The sequence below is a fragment of the Oryzias latipes genome (genome assembly GCF_053564925.1).
Source record: "Oryzias latipes strain Hd-rR chromosome 1 unlocalized genomic scaffold, Olatipes_Hd-rR_3.1 chr1_Y".
Taxonomy (NCBI): domain Eukaryota; kingdom Metazoa; phylum Chordata; class Actinopteri; order Beloniformes; family Adrianichthyidae; genus Oryzias; species Oryzias latipes.
Genome location: NW_027616335.1, coordinates 751,436 through 764,568, shown reverse-complemented (window position 1 = coordinate 764,568; position 13,133 = coordinate 751,436). Strand labels below are relative to the sequence as shown.

General features: G+C 38.0%; 2 protein-coding genes across 11 annotated transcripts in view; one reads left to right on the top strand and one right to left on the bottom strand.

Annotated features, from left to right (window-relative positions):
* LOC144990221 (uncharacterized) overlaps window positions 1-13,133 on the bottom strand; it is a 280,096-nt gene that overhangs the window by 226,248 nt on the left and 40,715 nt on the right. The window lies entirely within an intron of this gene.
* LOC144981357 (protocadherin Fat 1-like) overlaps window positions 1-13,133 on the top strand; it is a 71,672-nt gene that overhangs the window by 26,477 nt on the left and 32,062 nt on the right. For 7 of the 10 annotated variants that reach the window (XR_013654435.1, XR_013654436.1, XM_078943762.1 and 4 more), the window contains exons 4-8: window positions 1,059-1,120; window positions 7,267-7,596; window positions 8,947-9,163; window positions 11,795-11,863; window positions 12,388-12,527. Coding sequence is in view for 8 of the 10 variants with exons in the window: in XM_078943762.1 (XP_078799888.1) it covers window positions 1,059-1,120; window positions 7,267-7,596; window positions 8,947-9,163; window positions 11,795-11,863; window positions 12,388-12,527 (818 nt within the window). In the remaining 2 variants the exon portion in view is untranslated. The remainder of the gene's footprint in view (window positions 1-1,058; window positions 1,121-7,266; window positions 7,597-8,946; window positions 9,164-11,794; window positions 11,864-12,387; window positions 12,528-13,133) is intronic. The other 3 variants (XM_078943768.1, XM_078943767.1, XM_078943766.1) reach the window with 1 other exon arrangement.

Below are 13,133 nucleotides of genomic sequence, written 5' to 3'. Positions count from 1 at the left end.
AACCATGGGTGGTTAGTAGAAAACGGCTGCACATTTATTATTTTACATTTTTCCAAGAAGATCCAAGCACTCCTACATCTTTGCAGTTCTCTCCAAAGATTAAATGAAGCTTAAAGAGGAGAGGATTAAAAAAAAATGGAGCAAAGGCGCCTTGGTAATATCCTTCAATCTCAGTGCCCAGCACAGTTATTTCTGTGGACTTGCAAGTTGCGGTCTGCTATTCTGGATGCAGGCATTTGTGCCATTGATGGGTTTGGCTTTTCCAATCGTATCCTTTGCTGTATGCTAATCAGCTGCAGTGTGGCCAGCAGACAGCACTGGTGTGGTTGAAGTTGGCATATCTAACCTACACTCAGTTTTAGTTTTTGCAAAGTTGCAATTGCACTGGGAGTAAAGAGCTGCCTATAAGGTAAAAAAGTTGCATAGCCCCTCCCCCTGCTTCTACTTTGCTTTTCTGTTGTTTCTGGCTTTGAACAAAATCATATTATCCCGGAACTCAAGACTCCGGCTTCTTTTATTTTTATGTTTGTCAGCGTTCTCTCTGTGATTGATATCACGCTGCATCTGTTTGCTGTTTAAGATGAATGATATAGCTCCAAAAGACCCTGAAATACTTCCTCTAACAGTTGAGTGTTTTCCATTTGAAAACATGTGGTGGGTGCCTGGCTGGTTCTATTTCTATTTATCTTGTGGAAGACTAAAGGCAGAGTGTCAATTCTTCAGTGCTGTTTCAGTACTATTTGCAGGTCCTTGTAATATTTCATACATAACCAGCATCATGGAGAGCAGTCGAGCACCCAGATAGACCAGAAAACAGGAGGGAGCACCGCTAGGAGAACTCCTCCAAATTCAAGCTTGCCAGCTGAATCAGTGCAGAAACATGTCTTTGTTAAGCTACTCTTCATCTTAGTTTACTTTCATGGTTGAACAGAGATGGTCCGGCACTGTGCTGACATGTTCTTACAACAGCAAGCTGGTATTGCAAAACCCGCTGAAAGGATTTCATTGGCAATCACCGCCATGTCTGATTTTAATTTGTATTGATTTGTCTTCAACAGGTCTGATTACAACGACTTCAAGGAGGCTCGACAGAGAACAACAAGATGAGCACATTCTAGAGGTAAATGACTTTATTATCAATATGTTTTGGAAAAAACATCATAAATTAATATTAATTAATATGAAGAAGATGAATGAATGAAAGTCATTTAGTAGGATGCTAATTGAGATCCGTTAAATGTCAGCACATTTCGTTGTATAGTTCACGAAACTCAATTGCTAGACTAAAGAAGGGGGAATATGGGATTTACAGTTTCTAAAGTTTGACATTTTCAGCCATCTTTGGCTGACTGCCACGTGCTGACAACTGAAAACTCTTTGTGTATTCCCGCATGATCCCTGGATGGGGTCAGAGAGAGAGTGGTTTAGAGGTCCTGTGGACTGATTCTTTGTTCTTCCTCATTGTTCCGTCTCATAGATGGCACAGGCTGAGGCAGGAAGCTGCTGTCAAACCAACAGGCCAATGTCTAAACTTGTGGGATTTAATTGAGCTCAGCTCTGCGTTCCTCTGATGTGTTTCTTCCTGCTTTACACCACAGACCAAAGTTGATAATAGCTCCTTTAATAGTGTTTCCAGGGGTGACAGGAAGCAGAGTGATTGCCTTTTAATTATTGTTACACAATTTGTAATCTCTGGGTGACAGTCAGTATTGATGTGTCTAGTACCAAAGCTGGATATTTTTTATTCTTTATGAAGATTTTCTTGTGAAAAGAATTACACCAAAAACTAATTCTGCCATTTCTAAGAAAAACAATGTAAAAAAAAATACATTTGGTTTGCTGTAAAGGTAATATTGTTTCAGAATGGCTTAAATCTCTCCAGACAGAAGCTACCTATTACCTAAATACCTATAAGGGTTTTTTTTATCTCAGAATTATTAGAACACATTTAACAGAACACATTCTGCAGGGCTGCCCAGTTTAGTTTAGTCTGTTTAGTTAGTTTAGTTTAGAATTTACCTATTGAATTCTATGACTTCATGATCCTTATGATTTTATGTTTACTATAAAATTGTTGGTATGAAGGCCGTTGAGATGACTATTGTTGTGATATTGGGCTATATAAATACAATTGAGATGAATTGAATTTATTCTTTTCTTAAATTTGTATCAAAAATTCTTCTTTTTGACTGAAATACTTTGAAGTAGAGCTGGGCGATATGGGCAAAAAATAAAATCTCAGATTTTCTTCATTTGAATCGACTTTTTCTCTCTCCTTTTACTTTCTTTAACAAAAACGACAAATGACAGAACATGTTTAACAAAAACTATGTAATTTTGACATCTTCTTTGGAACTACGCTCAAACACAATGCAGCAGATGTTTTGTGAGCTTCCACAAGCTTGAACATCTCATAAAGAAAAGCGCTTCTCGCTCTCAACAGTGTCAATACTGGCTCTGTAATGTAAGAAATAGCTAATAACATGTTTTTACAGTGAATTCAGACCTGTTATTGTATTTAGAAAATACAGGTTTTTTATATAATTGTTCTAGGAATTAAGTTTGTCATATTTATCCGTAACGTCTTAAAGTCAACTCCGTTAAAATATAGTCTGACTTTTTAAACCATTTTGTGGTCATAAACTGACGACATGCATAGCATTATAGCGTTGTTGGACTATAGCATCACAGTGTAACAACATGGCTGTCCCCAGGTCAACTTTTTTTTATTTTTTATAAAACTCTCTTTTGCCGCTGTCAGTCCAGCAGATTTATCCTCCAGTTCTTTCTGGATCCCGTTAAAATGTCCCGCTGCTCCATCAGCCTAAACTAAGCGCTACGGAGAAGAGTACATTAGTAACGGGGGGAGGCTTTACGCATTACGTGCGTTTGTAAATACTGTATTGCACAAGCTTTTTTTTTTTTTCTTTCCTTGGCCTCGCGGAAAAAGCTCCTCTTTGCTAGCGGGAGTTTTCATGTCTACTTGTTGCGAGACTTTACTACGAACAGTGGAAGCCCAAGAAAGTAGAAAATAAATCAACCATAACAACAAATTCCCATTATTCGCTAAAATTAATTTATCGCCCAGCCCTACGTTTAAGTGTTGGTAATTGGGAATAATGTGGCAATGCTTGGTGCTGACTGTATCTTATTTTATATGTTGTTTTAAAGGTAAAAAAAAAAAAAAAGTTAAAGCTCTAGCAAGACTGATCTGTACAACAGTCTGTAGACGTAATCTGATGATCAACTGATGTTCCATTTGAGGCCTTAAAAGTTCAAATTCTCTTATTTTTTGCTGCACCTACAGATTCCAGTCCAACAAACCTGCAAGAATTGCAATACTTAACCTGACCTTGTTGAAGGTCAAGAGGAAGTAACACCACTGATGCTTTCCATGCTGCCATGTGACCAGATTATTCTTTAACTGGGTGCACATGCAAAATGATGTAGGAATGTTAAGATTTGTGTGTCTTTGTTAATGCCAGCCATGTTACCACAGAGGGTACCGTCGCTAAAGTTTAGGAACCCAGAACAACTGACCCTATGAGTCTGTTAATTGTGGAGTTGTGGAAACACATTATCAGTTGTGTTGGGGAGCTTAAGGCTAAAAACAAATCAGAATGCATCTGTTTCTATTTAGTGCTTGAATATGTAATAGTGTGGTCATGTAAACAATTCATAGATACAATGACAAGCGCCAATGAAGATCTCATCCAGAGGTTCATAGATTTAATTTCCCTTTTTAGCTGCTTCTCATCTTTAGTTGCCTAGTAATGAAAATGCCTGCAAGAAATTTGGGACATGTGGCTTTCCCCAAAACTTTCTGTTTTTCCTAAAACGGCTACTTTAATCATTCCAACTAATGAAGCTCTGGCCTGTGAGCAACACACTAATTCAACAGGAAGCTCATCAGGTTGCTCTTCACAGGGATTCAGGTTGATGAAGCAGAACAGAGTCCTAAATTCTCAGGAAGATAGCTGAGGTTTATTTCTCCAGCTTTTTCTTTTTTTTTATATTGGAAAAGAAACATGCAGGCCCATGTTGAACATGTGGAGCCATTAGGGTGAAGGCTATGTCAGTATTGTTTGCACCGAAAGCAATGAAGAGGTGGAGGGAGCACAGAGGCCTTCAGCTTTTATGATGAGGTGGATGGGGGTTGGGGAGTTGCCATGTGTTTGTGTGTGAAAGAGAGAGGCGGCTAAAAGCAGTGGGGGAATTTGAGAAAAGGCACGGCTGAGTGTGTTGAGTGTGGGCTCTAGCGGCAGGATCAGAGGCCTTCGTTCGCAGAAGTGGGGGGTGGATAAATAGCAAAAGTGGGACATGCCAGGACATGCTGACTATTCAGGCCTGGGACTGTTGGGAAATGTTAAAGCTGAGGTGAATGGACTGTTCACATCTGTTGCCCAGAGCCCATGCCAGCATGTAGTCTGGCCTATTTTACACATACTAGATCATACCCGGCCGGTGCACTTTGGATGATTAATTGGTGAGTGAATACAAACCCAGAGAATCAACAACAAAACAAAATCACATTTTTAGGGTTTAATATTATTCAAAAACAGTTAAACTCTTAAATTTCACGTGACATGAAGTGGGTATATGCAATTTGGTAAGACATTTCAAAAAGGAATCATCAAAGCCTGGACTCATCCTGATAACAAATTGGGAGACACGAGTTTAGTTTTATTCATAAATATTAGTTACATGTCAACACCAATAAAAGAAAAAGCCATCAGTTTTAACGTTTAAATTATAATTTTTTCATCAAATGAATTTTTGGTGACTATGGGGTTCAAAGATTTTTAGATTTTAAAGGTTTTTTAGGTTTTTAAGTCCTATTTTTCCGATGTCACACTTCACAGTTTGTGGGGCAACCAGTTTTTTTCAGAATATCAGAAAAGGACATATTCTTTTTTTCTTCCTTTATATTGGCTGAGTGAGAAGTTTGTTTTGCTGCATTGACTTTACTGGATGTTTACTGCACTAACCTTTACTTTTAAATAACCTGTTTTACACAGTGTGCAAAAAACGAGATCCCTAGACACTTATTAGGATTATGCAGCAAGTGTAGCTCAAACAGCTGTTTATTTGCACAACAAACCACCTGCAGCAGACCATTGGACCCTCCCAGATTACATTTTGTAAAACTTTTTTTCAAGACTCTTGTATCGCTTTGGACTACCTTTCATTGTAATACCTACAAAAAATAAAAGATAACAATCTAAAGAAACGTATGTACTTCAAAATAGTTTAAATGTACATATTTTGCCAAAAATTCCTTCTTTTTGTATATGTCTTTTTCTTCTGGTAAAGTGAAAGTAGAGGAAGCACAACCGATGAACCAACGCCCAACTTTTGCAAATTTAATTTAACAAACAAAATTCAGACTATTTACTTTGAAAAAAAGGAAAATACACACCAAGAAACATAAAAATTCAACTGCAATTATAGTTAATTATATTTGAATCCAGGAATGTGCCATACTTGTAAAGCTGATTAATTTGACTTACAAAATTCAAGCATCAATTAGGATGATCTGTTTACAATAAAATAGATGTGCATGGTTGTAAAATAACCAATACTAACCAATACGCCTTTTTAATCAAGTTGTCAGCATCTGTTTGTGTCGCAGGAAATTGCATCTCTGTTTTTGTTTTACTTGTGTTTGTTCGCTTTATTTACATTCAAAAGCAGTCAAATTGACTGATATAAAGTTTTATGTGTGGCTGGGAATTTTATTGTTCCATGCATTAATTTAGACACAGCGCCGCCCTACTGGTGGCTGTGTGAGAGAGTGTGTGAGAGATCACGGCTAGGAACTACAGTATTTGGATCACGTGTTCTGTTAAACGGTCTGAGCTGGTGGGCTATTAAATTTGCTAACAGTGCCTTCAACCAAATCCTCACAAGGGCTGGACTTGTACGCTCTTATTCATCAGTTCCTGCTTGTGTGAATTGCAGTGGCAGCTGCAAACACAGAGAGAATTTAAAAAAAGAGTGCATTCCTTTGGTATTGTAATTGAGTGTTGTTTCAAACGCATTGTGCCCTGGACTCCAGACTGTTTGTTAGTGAAGTGCTCAGCAGATGGTTTTAAATGACTGTGACATTGGTCGTAGCCTTCAATTGCGTTCTGCAGCTCAAAGATAGAAACGCTTCCATTTCTGTCATTGCACAAATCACAGTCCTTGATAATCATTGTTGTGGCACTAGAAAATGCTTGTTTACTGAGGTCAGTCTGTGGTTCTTTGCACTTGATTAAGCTTTTGCAGACCACGCACTCAGAAATCTGAAGTCTTGCGCATGTGTCAAAGTGTGCCACAAATAATAAGAAAGTCAAGTGTCTGAAGTAATACGTAGAGTCTTCACTTAAACAAAGCTTTACAACCGATGCAGCTGCTTGACAGTCATTTATACTGAGTACATCTGAGGTTGAACAAAAGCCCCTCCCCTTTAAGTTTAGAGCTATAAGTCAGATTAATTGCAGGTCAGGGATTTTTCTGTGTAGGTCTTAACACTTTGCACCTTCGCCTGTACAGATGAAGTGAGCAGATTGAGTCTATTTCCAACTATAAAGCCAATTAAAAGGAATTTCCTCTGGGGTGCTACGTCTATGGCAGCTGCATAAGTTACCATTTTATGACTACATCCAAACAAGTTACTTTTTCTTTTTTACTATAAGTAAATATATACAAAATTAACTCTACTTTTCCATGTCCTTTTACAACAGGCCCTAGCTTCACCTAATTGTATTGTTTTTTTTATTTTGTCCATTAAAAAAAACAGCAAAAACATACTCAATGACTAGTTCAGTCAATTAAGCCAACTTCAGGAGGTCCAGATTTGGAAGCCTGCATGGATTTCTATTTGGGATTAAAAAAAAAAATCTCGCAGGAAAGACTTCCACTGCTGATCTCAGAGTAAAGTTTCCAGCCATTTGTTTTTGCTACCAGCAAACTCTGTGAGAATGTATGAAAAGAAAACAAAAAGCATAATAGTTCCTTTTACTGCTTTATCCCTGTAGCTCTGGACTTTTGGATCATACATTTTTAGCACACTATTTTTATCTTAACAAGTTCCCCAAAGAAGTTAGACACAATATTTTATGATACTGGTGACATTACTCATGGTTTTTTTTAAACTCTGCATAAAGAGAACACAAGATGCTTTATCAAAAAGAGAAAAGATATGCATTCTGAAACCTTTTTTTTTTGTTCATGTTTTCTCCCTCAAGTCTTCAAGTAGATACATTTGTTGTTTCTCTTTAGGTCACCGTCACCGACCATGGCATTCCCCCCAAATCTACCACTGTACGGGTCATCATCCAAGTCCTTGATGAAAATGACAACAGGCCCTTGTTTCTGGAGAAGATCTACAAGATCCAAATCCCAGAGCGGGAGAAGCCCGACAAGGAAAGAGCCGTGAAGAGAGACCCGGTTTATCGGGTGATTGCATCAGACCGCGACAAGGGGCCCAACGCTGAGATCTCTTACAGCATCGAAGATGGAGATGAACACGGCAAGTTTTTCATTGAACCCAAGACCGGCCTGGTGTCCTCCAAAAAGTTCTCTTCAGCAGGAGAATATGACATTCTCACAGTGAGTATCTAATCCTAGATCATGCCATAGTCTTGTTTCTGAGAGTCTCTCTGGGAGCAGTAAACTTTCACACCAGGTGATTGTTTATTGTTTACTGCCTTATTCTCCTCCTCTGTAGCCCTACAGGGGATTGTATTCTTAACTCTTGTGAAACAGTTTTAACCTGACCCCACATGCTGGTAAGTCTCTTAGAGGGCTGCACATGGAAGAAAGGAAACAAACCTCCATTGTGTTGTAATTGTTCTGATACATTTCCTCTTTAACTGGCTCTTTATAAGAATTCTTATGCTTGGGCAGAAGCAGCCAACGATTGATTGCTTCGGTTGTCTACTAATCTACTACTTTTTAAAAAATACTCAATTAATGTTGCAGCATATATTTTAGCAGGTTTTTTTTAATCTAAACACAACATTTTATCATTAATTGATTTAGCATAAATGTAAGAAAATTGTAATGAACAGCAGATGTTTTTTATGATGAATTATTACTGATTAAATCTATTTTAATGTTTTAGTCCCGCTCTAGAGATGCTACAACTGCCCTCTAAGCGTCACTATTCTAGGACAACAGTTTTGAAACTCTGGATCTTTTTTGTCAAAATCAGAAGAAAAGCTCGAGGTTTCATTTAGCTTTATCTGCCCATAAATTATGAGTTACATTATTGTCACAGTTTCACTTCTTGTAAAGTTTGTCTCACTGTTCAGCTTTACATTTAAGTTTTAGGAAACTTTCGTTTTTCATCTGCATGAAACTTTTAATCGTTAACTTCCTGTATCAAATATATTAGTAGGAGAAAAAATAGGAAACACTCTAAAGTCACCTCAAGTACTCAAAAAAGGGGCCATTCATGTTGGACTTTTATATGTGCTCTGCTGATGGCTTGAAATCAAAGAAAAAGCCGAAACATAGAAAGTTTACACTAAGATTCTTACAGCATAAATCAGAGAAGGGAAAACACAACTGTTCCTAGACAGTGTTTTAAAGATTGAAAAGCAACGATTTACAGTTCTTTTTCATTTATTTTTAACAAAGATCAAAGTTAGAAATACAAACTTTTACAAAGAAAAGTTCAGAGACACAAAAGTGGAACAGTTTTTTAAAGTATTTTCACCTTTTTAGCACCGTAGTATTTCAAAGCATTCAATACAAATGTTTATACTGTTAAATTCAACATGATATAATGTTCAAATGCAAAAATTAAAAGGAAAACGTCTCCGGGTTTAGAACTATTTGAACAGTTTTCCTTGGAGATCTAGAGAGCTGATTTTGGTGGATTTCTTCACAGAAAACCATTCATAGCAAAAGGATTTCACCACACTGCATAACACCAACTGTCATCCCCTCCTACAGATTAAAGCTGTCGACAACGGTCGCCCTCAGAAATCCTCCTCGTGCCGCTTGCACATCGAGTGGATTCCCAAACCCAAAGTGCCGGTTGATGCGGCTCCCCTGCGCTTTGAGGAGTCCCCCCTCACCTTCTCCGTTATGGAGAGTGATCCTGTGGCGCACATGGTTGGAGTTATTGCCACGGAATCCTCGGATGTTCCGGTGTGGTTTGAAATCACAGGTACTGCGCCTTTTTACATCTCAATTTGTTCATTATGTGCATGATTGCTTTGTGTCACTGGGCTGCTTTGAAAGTAGAAGCACTTGTTAAAACTAACACAGTGTACGTGTGGGCTTTGGCTTACAATATGTACATTACGTTGGGAAAAAAAAGGAGATATTGTGTTTTTCTGCACAGTTCAGTAAAGCTGCTGTTTATCTTTGAAGTGTAACTTTAGAAAAGGAACCTATTTTTACAGTACTGGCTTGTCTGACTCTGTTAGTCTCTTCTTTAAGGCACAGCTTTTTTTTTAAGTTAACCAACTAAAGCTTTAGGCACATGTTCCCGTATAGGGGTTGACCCATACAGGTGCTGCAGGTTTTTGAGTTGTCCAGGATCATGGGAGGGTCGTAGACTAGAGCGACTGTATTTTAATGGAAGCGCACATGTGTCTTCCCTTGTTGCTCACACGGCCACCTTAAGGGATATCATGAAAATGCAAAGTGCACTTGCCGTGTGTGTCGTAAGCATAGCCAAAATAAAAATAAAAAGACATGAACCTTTTTGTTCTACGGGTACACCCAGCTGTCTACGAACTTGATATTTCGCGAAGGCCATCTGCGACAGCCTGTATCCACCTGTAAGGGCAGTTGTGAATGGAAGTTTTTTTTTGAGTCATAATTAAAAAAAATATGCAATTATTCTCAGTTGACAATTGTATTTATGTATTCATCTGTTTCGATTGTAGATGGATAAATTCTGGACTTGCTGCATAAATATCTTTCTACGTTCTGCTTTAAAATGCACCGTCACGATCTCTGTGTTAGGATTTACACTCTGTACCAAAAACAGATCTCAAGTAGGAGGTTGGAGGTGTGATTTAGCAAATTTATGAAGGTGGTAGGCCCCGCCCTGATGAGAGTCTGCCGGTTTGACACAGATCAAGCGCAATGCTATGAAAATGAAAATGCATTTCGCCAGGGGGGTGCTGTTTTGCAATTGCATTTGAATTTTGACACAAAAACAGCATGGTATTTTACAATGCTGCATACTTGAAGTTACTTTAAAACCACACCATGTATTGAAATGTCATTTTTGAATATTGTATAGTAAATAGCAAAATGAATTTTCAAAATGAAAGGCCAAATTGCATATTGATTTGTTGCATTATTTGAATTATTTCATCAGAAACCTATGCCAATATAAAATGAAATTGGTTTTGTTTTTATTTTTTTAATTGTAAATCTTAATATTGGATTGTAAATTGCAAAATGTATTTTCATATTTCAAGCCTGAATTGCATATTGAATTGTCAATTGAGAATTGCATTATATTTTGAAGTATAACTCTAAAAAAACTTCCATAGTTGTTTTTAAGAATGAAATCACATCACAAAAAAGACCAGTTTAGCTAATGATACAGCTATAAATTAAAAGCCATGATTGAACATTCTCTGTGTACAAGTTTCCTAGCGTCTTCTGTCATTTTCAGGTTAGAGCCTACCGTGTAAACTACAAGTTTAGTGCAGACATAAATAAAACTCGAACTTCTAATTTGGCCAAAAAGTATTTGAAACGTTGGGGATTTGGTTTAACAAAGAACAGTGACATCTGATGGCGAGCAGAAGACATAAGAACGTCTAGAGTAGCACTGACACAGTTCCAAGACATTTAGCAGCAAGAGAAGTTTTAGCATTTTCACCAAAACAATAACAAGTTATTGTTCGATCAAGAATTATTTCCACCTCCCAACAGCATCATCTTAGTGCTTAAAATTGTATTTAGTAAGACGCCATAGACATATATTCAATAAAATACTATGTTGATAGTAAAGCAGAGGAGTCTAGCAGACAGTAGTTGTAATCATGAATATCTTAACAATCATGCCCCATGAGCTCAAAGTATAGTTTTCTTCAGATGCAGCAAGTGTATTAAAGACAGCTTAGTAAAAAAGCTGTCAGGCTAAATTTCAGATGGTGTGCTGCAGCAATATTTGTTCTGCAAATCACTTTAGACCATCTACTGAGTCATATCAAAAGCTACTTTACTTATGCACTACACGAAGGAAACAACAGACAGGAGGATGTTAGCTTTCCCAGATGTTCTGCAGGCGCAGAACATTACACAGGAGAGCTGGGCTGCTTATTGAGAATTTATGGAAGAAACTGCTCTGCCTTGTTCTGACTAACAGGACTTGGCTTGGAACAACAATATTAGACAAATATATAACCCAAGGAAATGTCATTAATTGATGAATGACATTTTACTGATATAAGCTCCATCTGTGCATCTGTGAAGGTTCTTATTGACCTTTAAAAATCTGGTCTTCAATTTTATTGGGTTTTTATTTTATTTGTAATATACTGGGGGGATTTTGATTTAACTGTTTGAAGTGAAAACTTTCAGTAAATGCGATCGAAGTTAGCTTTCATTGCAGTTTTTTTCTCGTCGTCTTTTAACCGACGGGACTCTCTGTCCGCCTGAGAAGATTTAAAGCCGCCCATCTTAAAACTGCTTCCCTCATCTCTCTTCTCTTCCAGCCTGTTTTCTTCTAATCGACGTCTCACTGACAAATCTCTTTTTCTTGTCTTCCGCTCTTTCACTGCTTTCCCCCTTTTCTCCGGAATGCACTGTTTGGTTGGATTGTTGCAAGACGGCGTAGAGGATTCTGAGATGTTTTCCATCCTTCAGATGGCTTGTGACCACAACTGTACAGCAGAAGGTAGCTGCTGTCATGTCCTGAAAGACTGTTTACAGAGACTCTGACATTGTTGCTGCTGCCTGCTGGTTGTGGCTGACTTGTGTTGTGCCGTGTTTGATTTTGTGCGACTGTTTTTCCTCCCCCTCCGTAAACGTCTTTAATGTTGAGATTTTCCCTTTACTTGTGTTTCTCAAGTGCCATTGTGTATATTTTGCATTTACAGCATAATCCCAAGAGTTTAAAATAACGTGTTTTTTGTATAAAGTGTTTGAAAACCTTTTGTGTCTATACTATTTTAGATTAAAGTTTAATGCATGAAGTAACTGTAATGTAGGGAATGCTTAGTAGGGTTGAAAATATGTTTACCGACATCAGTGTTAGTTCATTTCGTGTCTGCTGTCAAGCAGAAAATTGATGTTTACATGTTCATCTCAGTGCCCCCATTTGCTGTTTATATAACCTTGTGATGCGCACACTACTATGTGATGATTTGCCTCTTATCTTTTGTCCTTTTCTGTTGTTTGCGCTAAAACCCAACTTTGCAGGTGGTAATTACGACAGCCGCTTCGACGTGGGCAAGGCCAGCGGGACCCTGATTGTAGCGCGGCCCCTGGACGCCGAGCAAAAATCAAATTACAACCTGACAGTGGAGGCCACAGATGGGACACGAACTGTCAGCACTCAGGTAATTGAAACGCTAATGAAACGGTCAGAGGCTGATGAACCGCTTGTCGTTGTTCTGTTTTTCCCATGCGAGGATAACAGGAGTTAAGAGAAGGGTAATGAGTGACGCAGCGGGAAACTGTCCCGTTTGTTAGCATGTGTTGAAGCCGTGATGATGTTACTGCTCACAGCTGGATGGACAAAGAAAATGGGATTTCTCATTTAAAGCACTTTATATGCTTTTTGTTCTTAAACTTGACTAATATTTTGAAAAATAAGTGGTAGGAATTTTTTTTTTTTGTGTTGGACTTAACCTGAATCAGTTAAACTGGGTCTGTAACTTTCCAATAGGTTTTCTGCTTTAACTTTAAGACTGTCTAGCTGTCAATAGATGGACTTTAATTCTGTGTTCCCAAATCCCTGCTAATGAAAACTAACCACGTCTTGCTACAAAGCTTGAGGTATCTGTAGTCAAAAAACCTGTTATTTATTTTAAAGGCAGATCAGGCTATGTACAGACCGCTTTCAGCAACGCACATTCAAGCGACCACTTCCAATGAAAAGTCTATGTAAAGGCAACTAAACTGACATTTCGGGCTTCCGCATTCAAACAACTTATCGCTGAGAG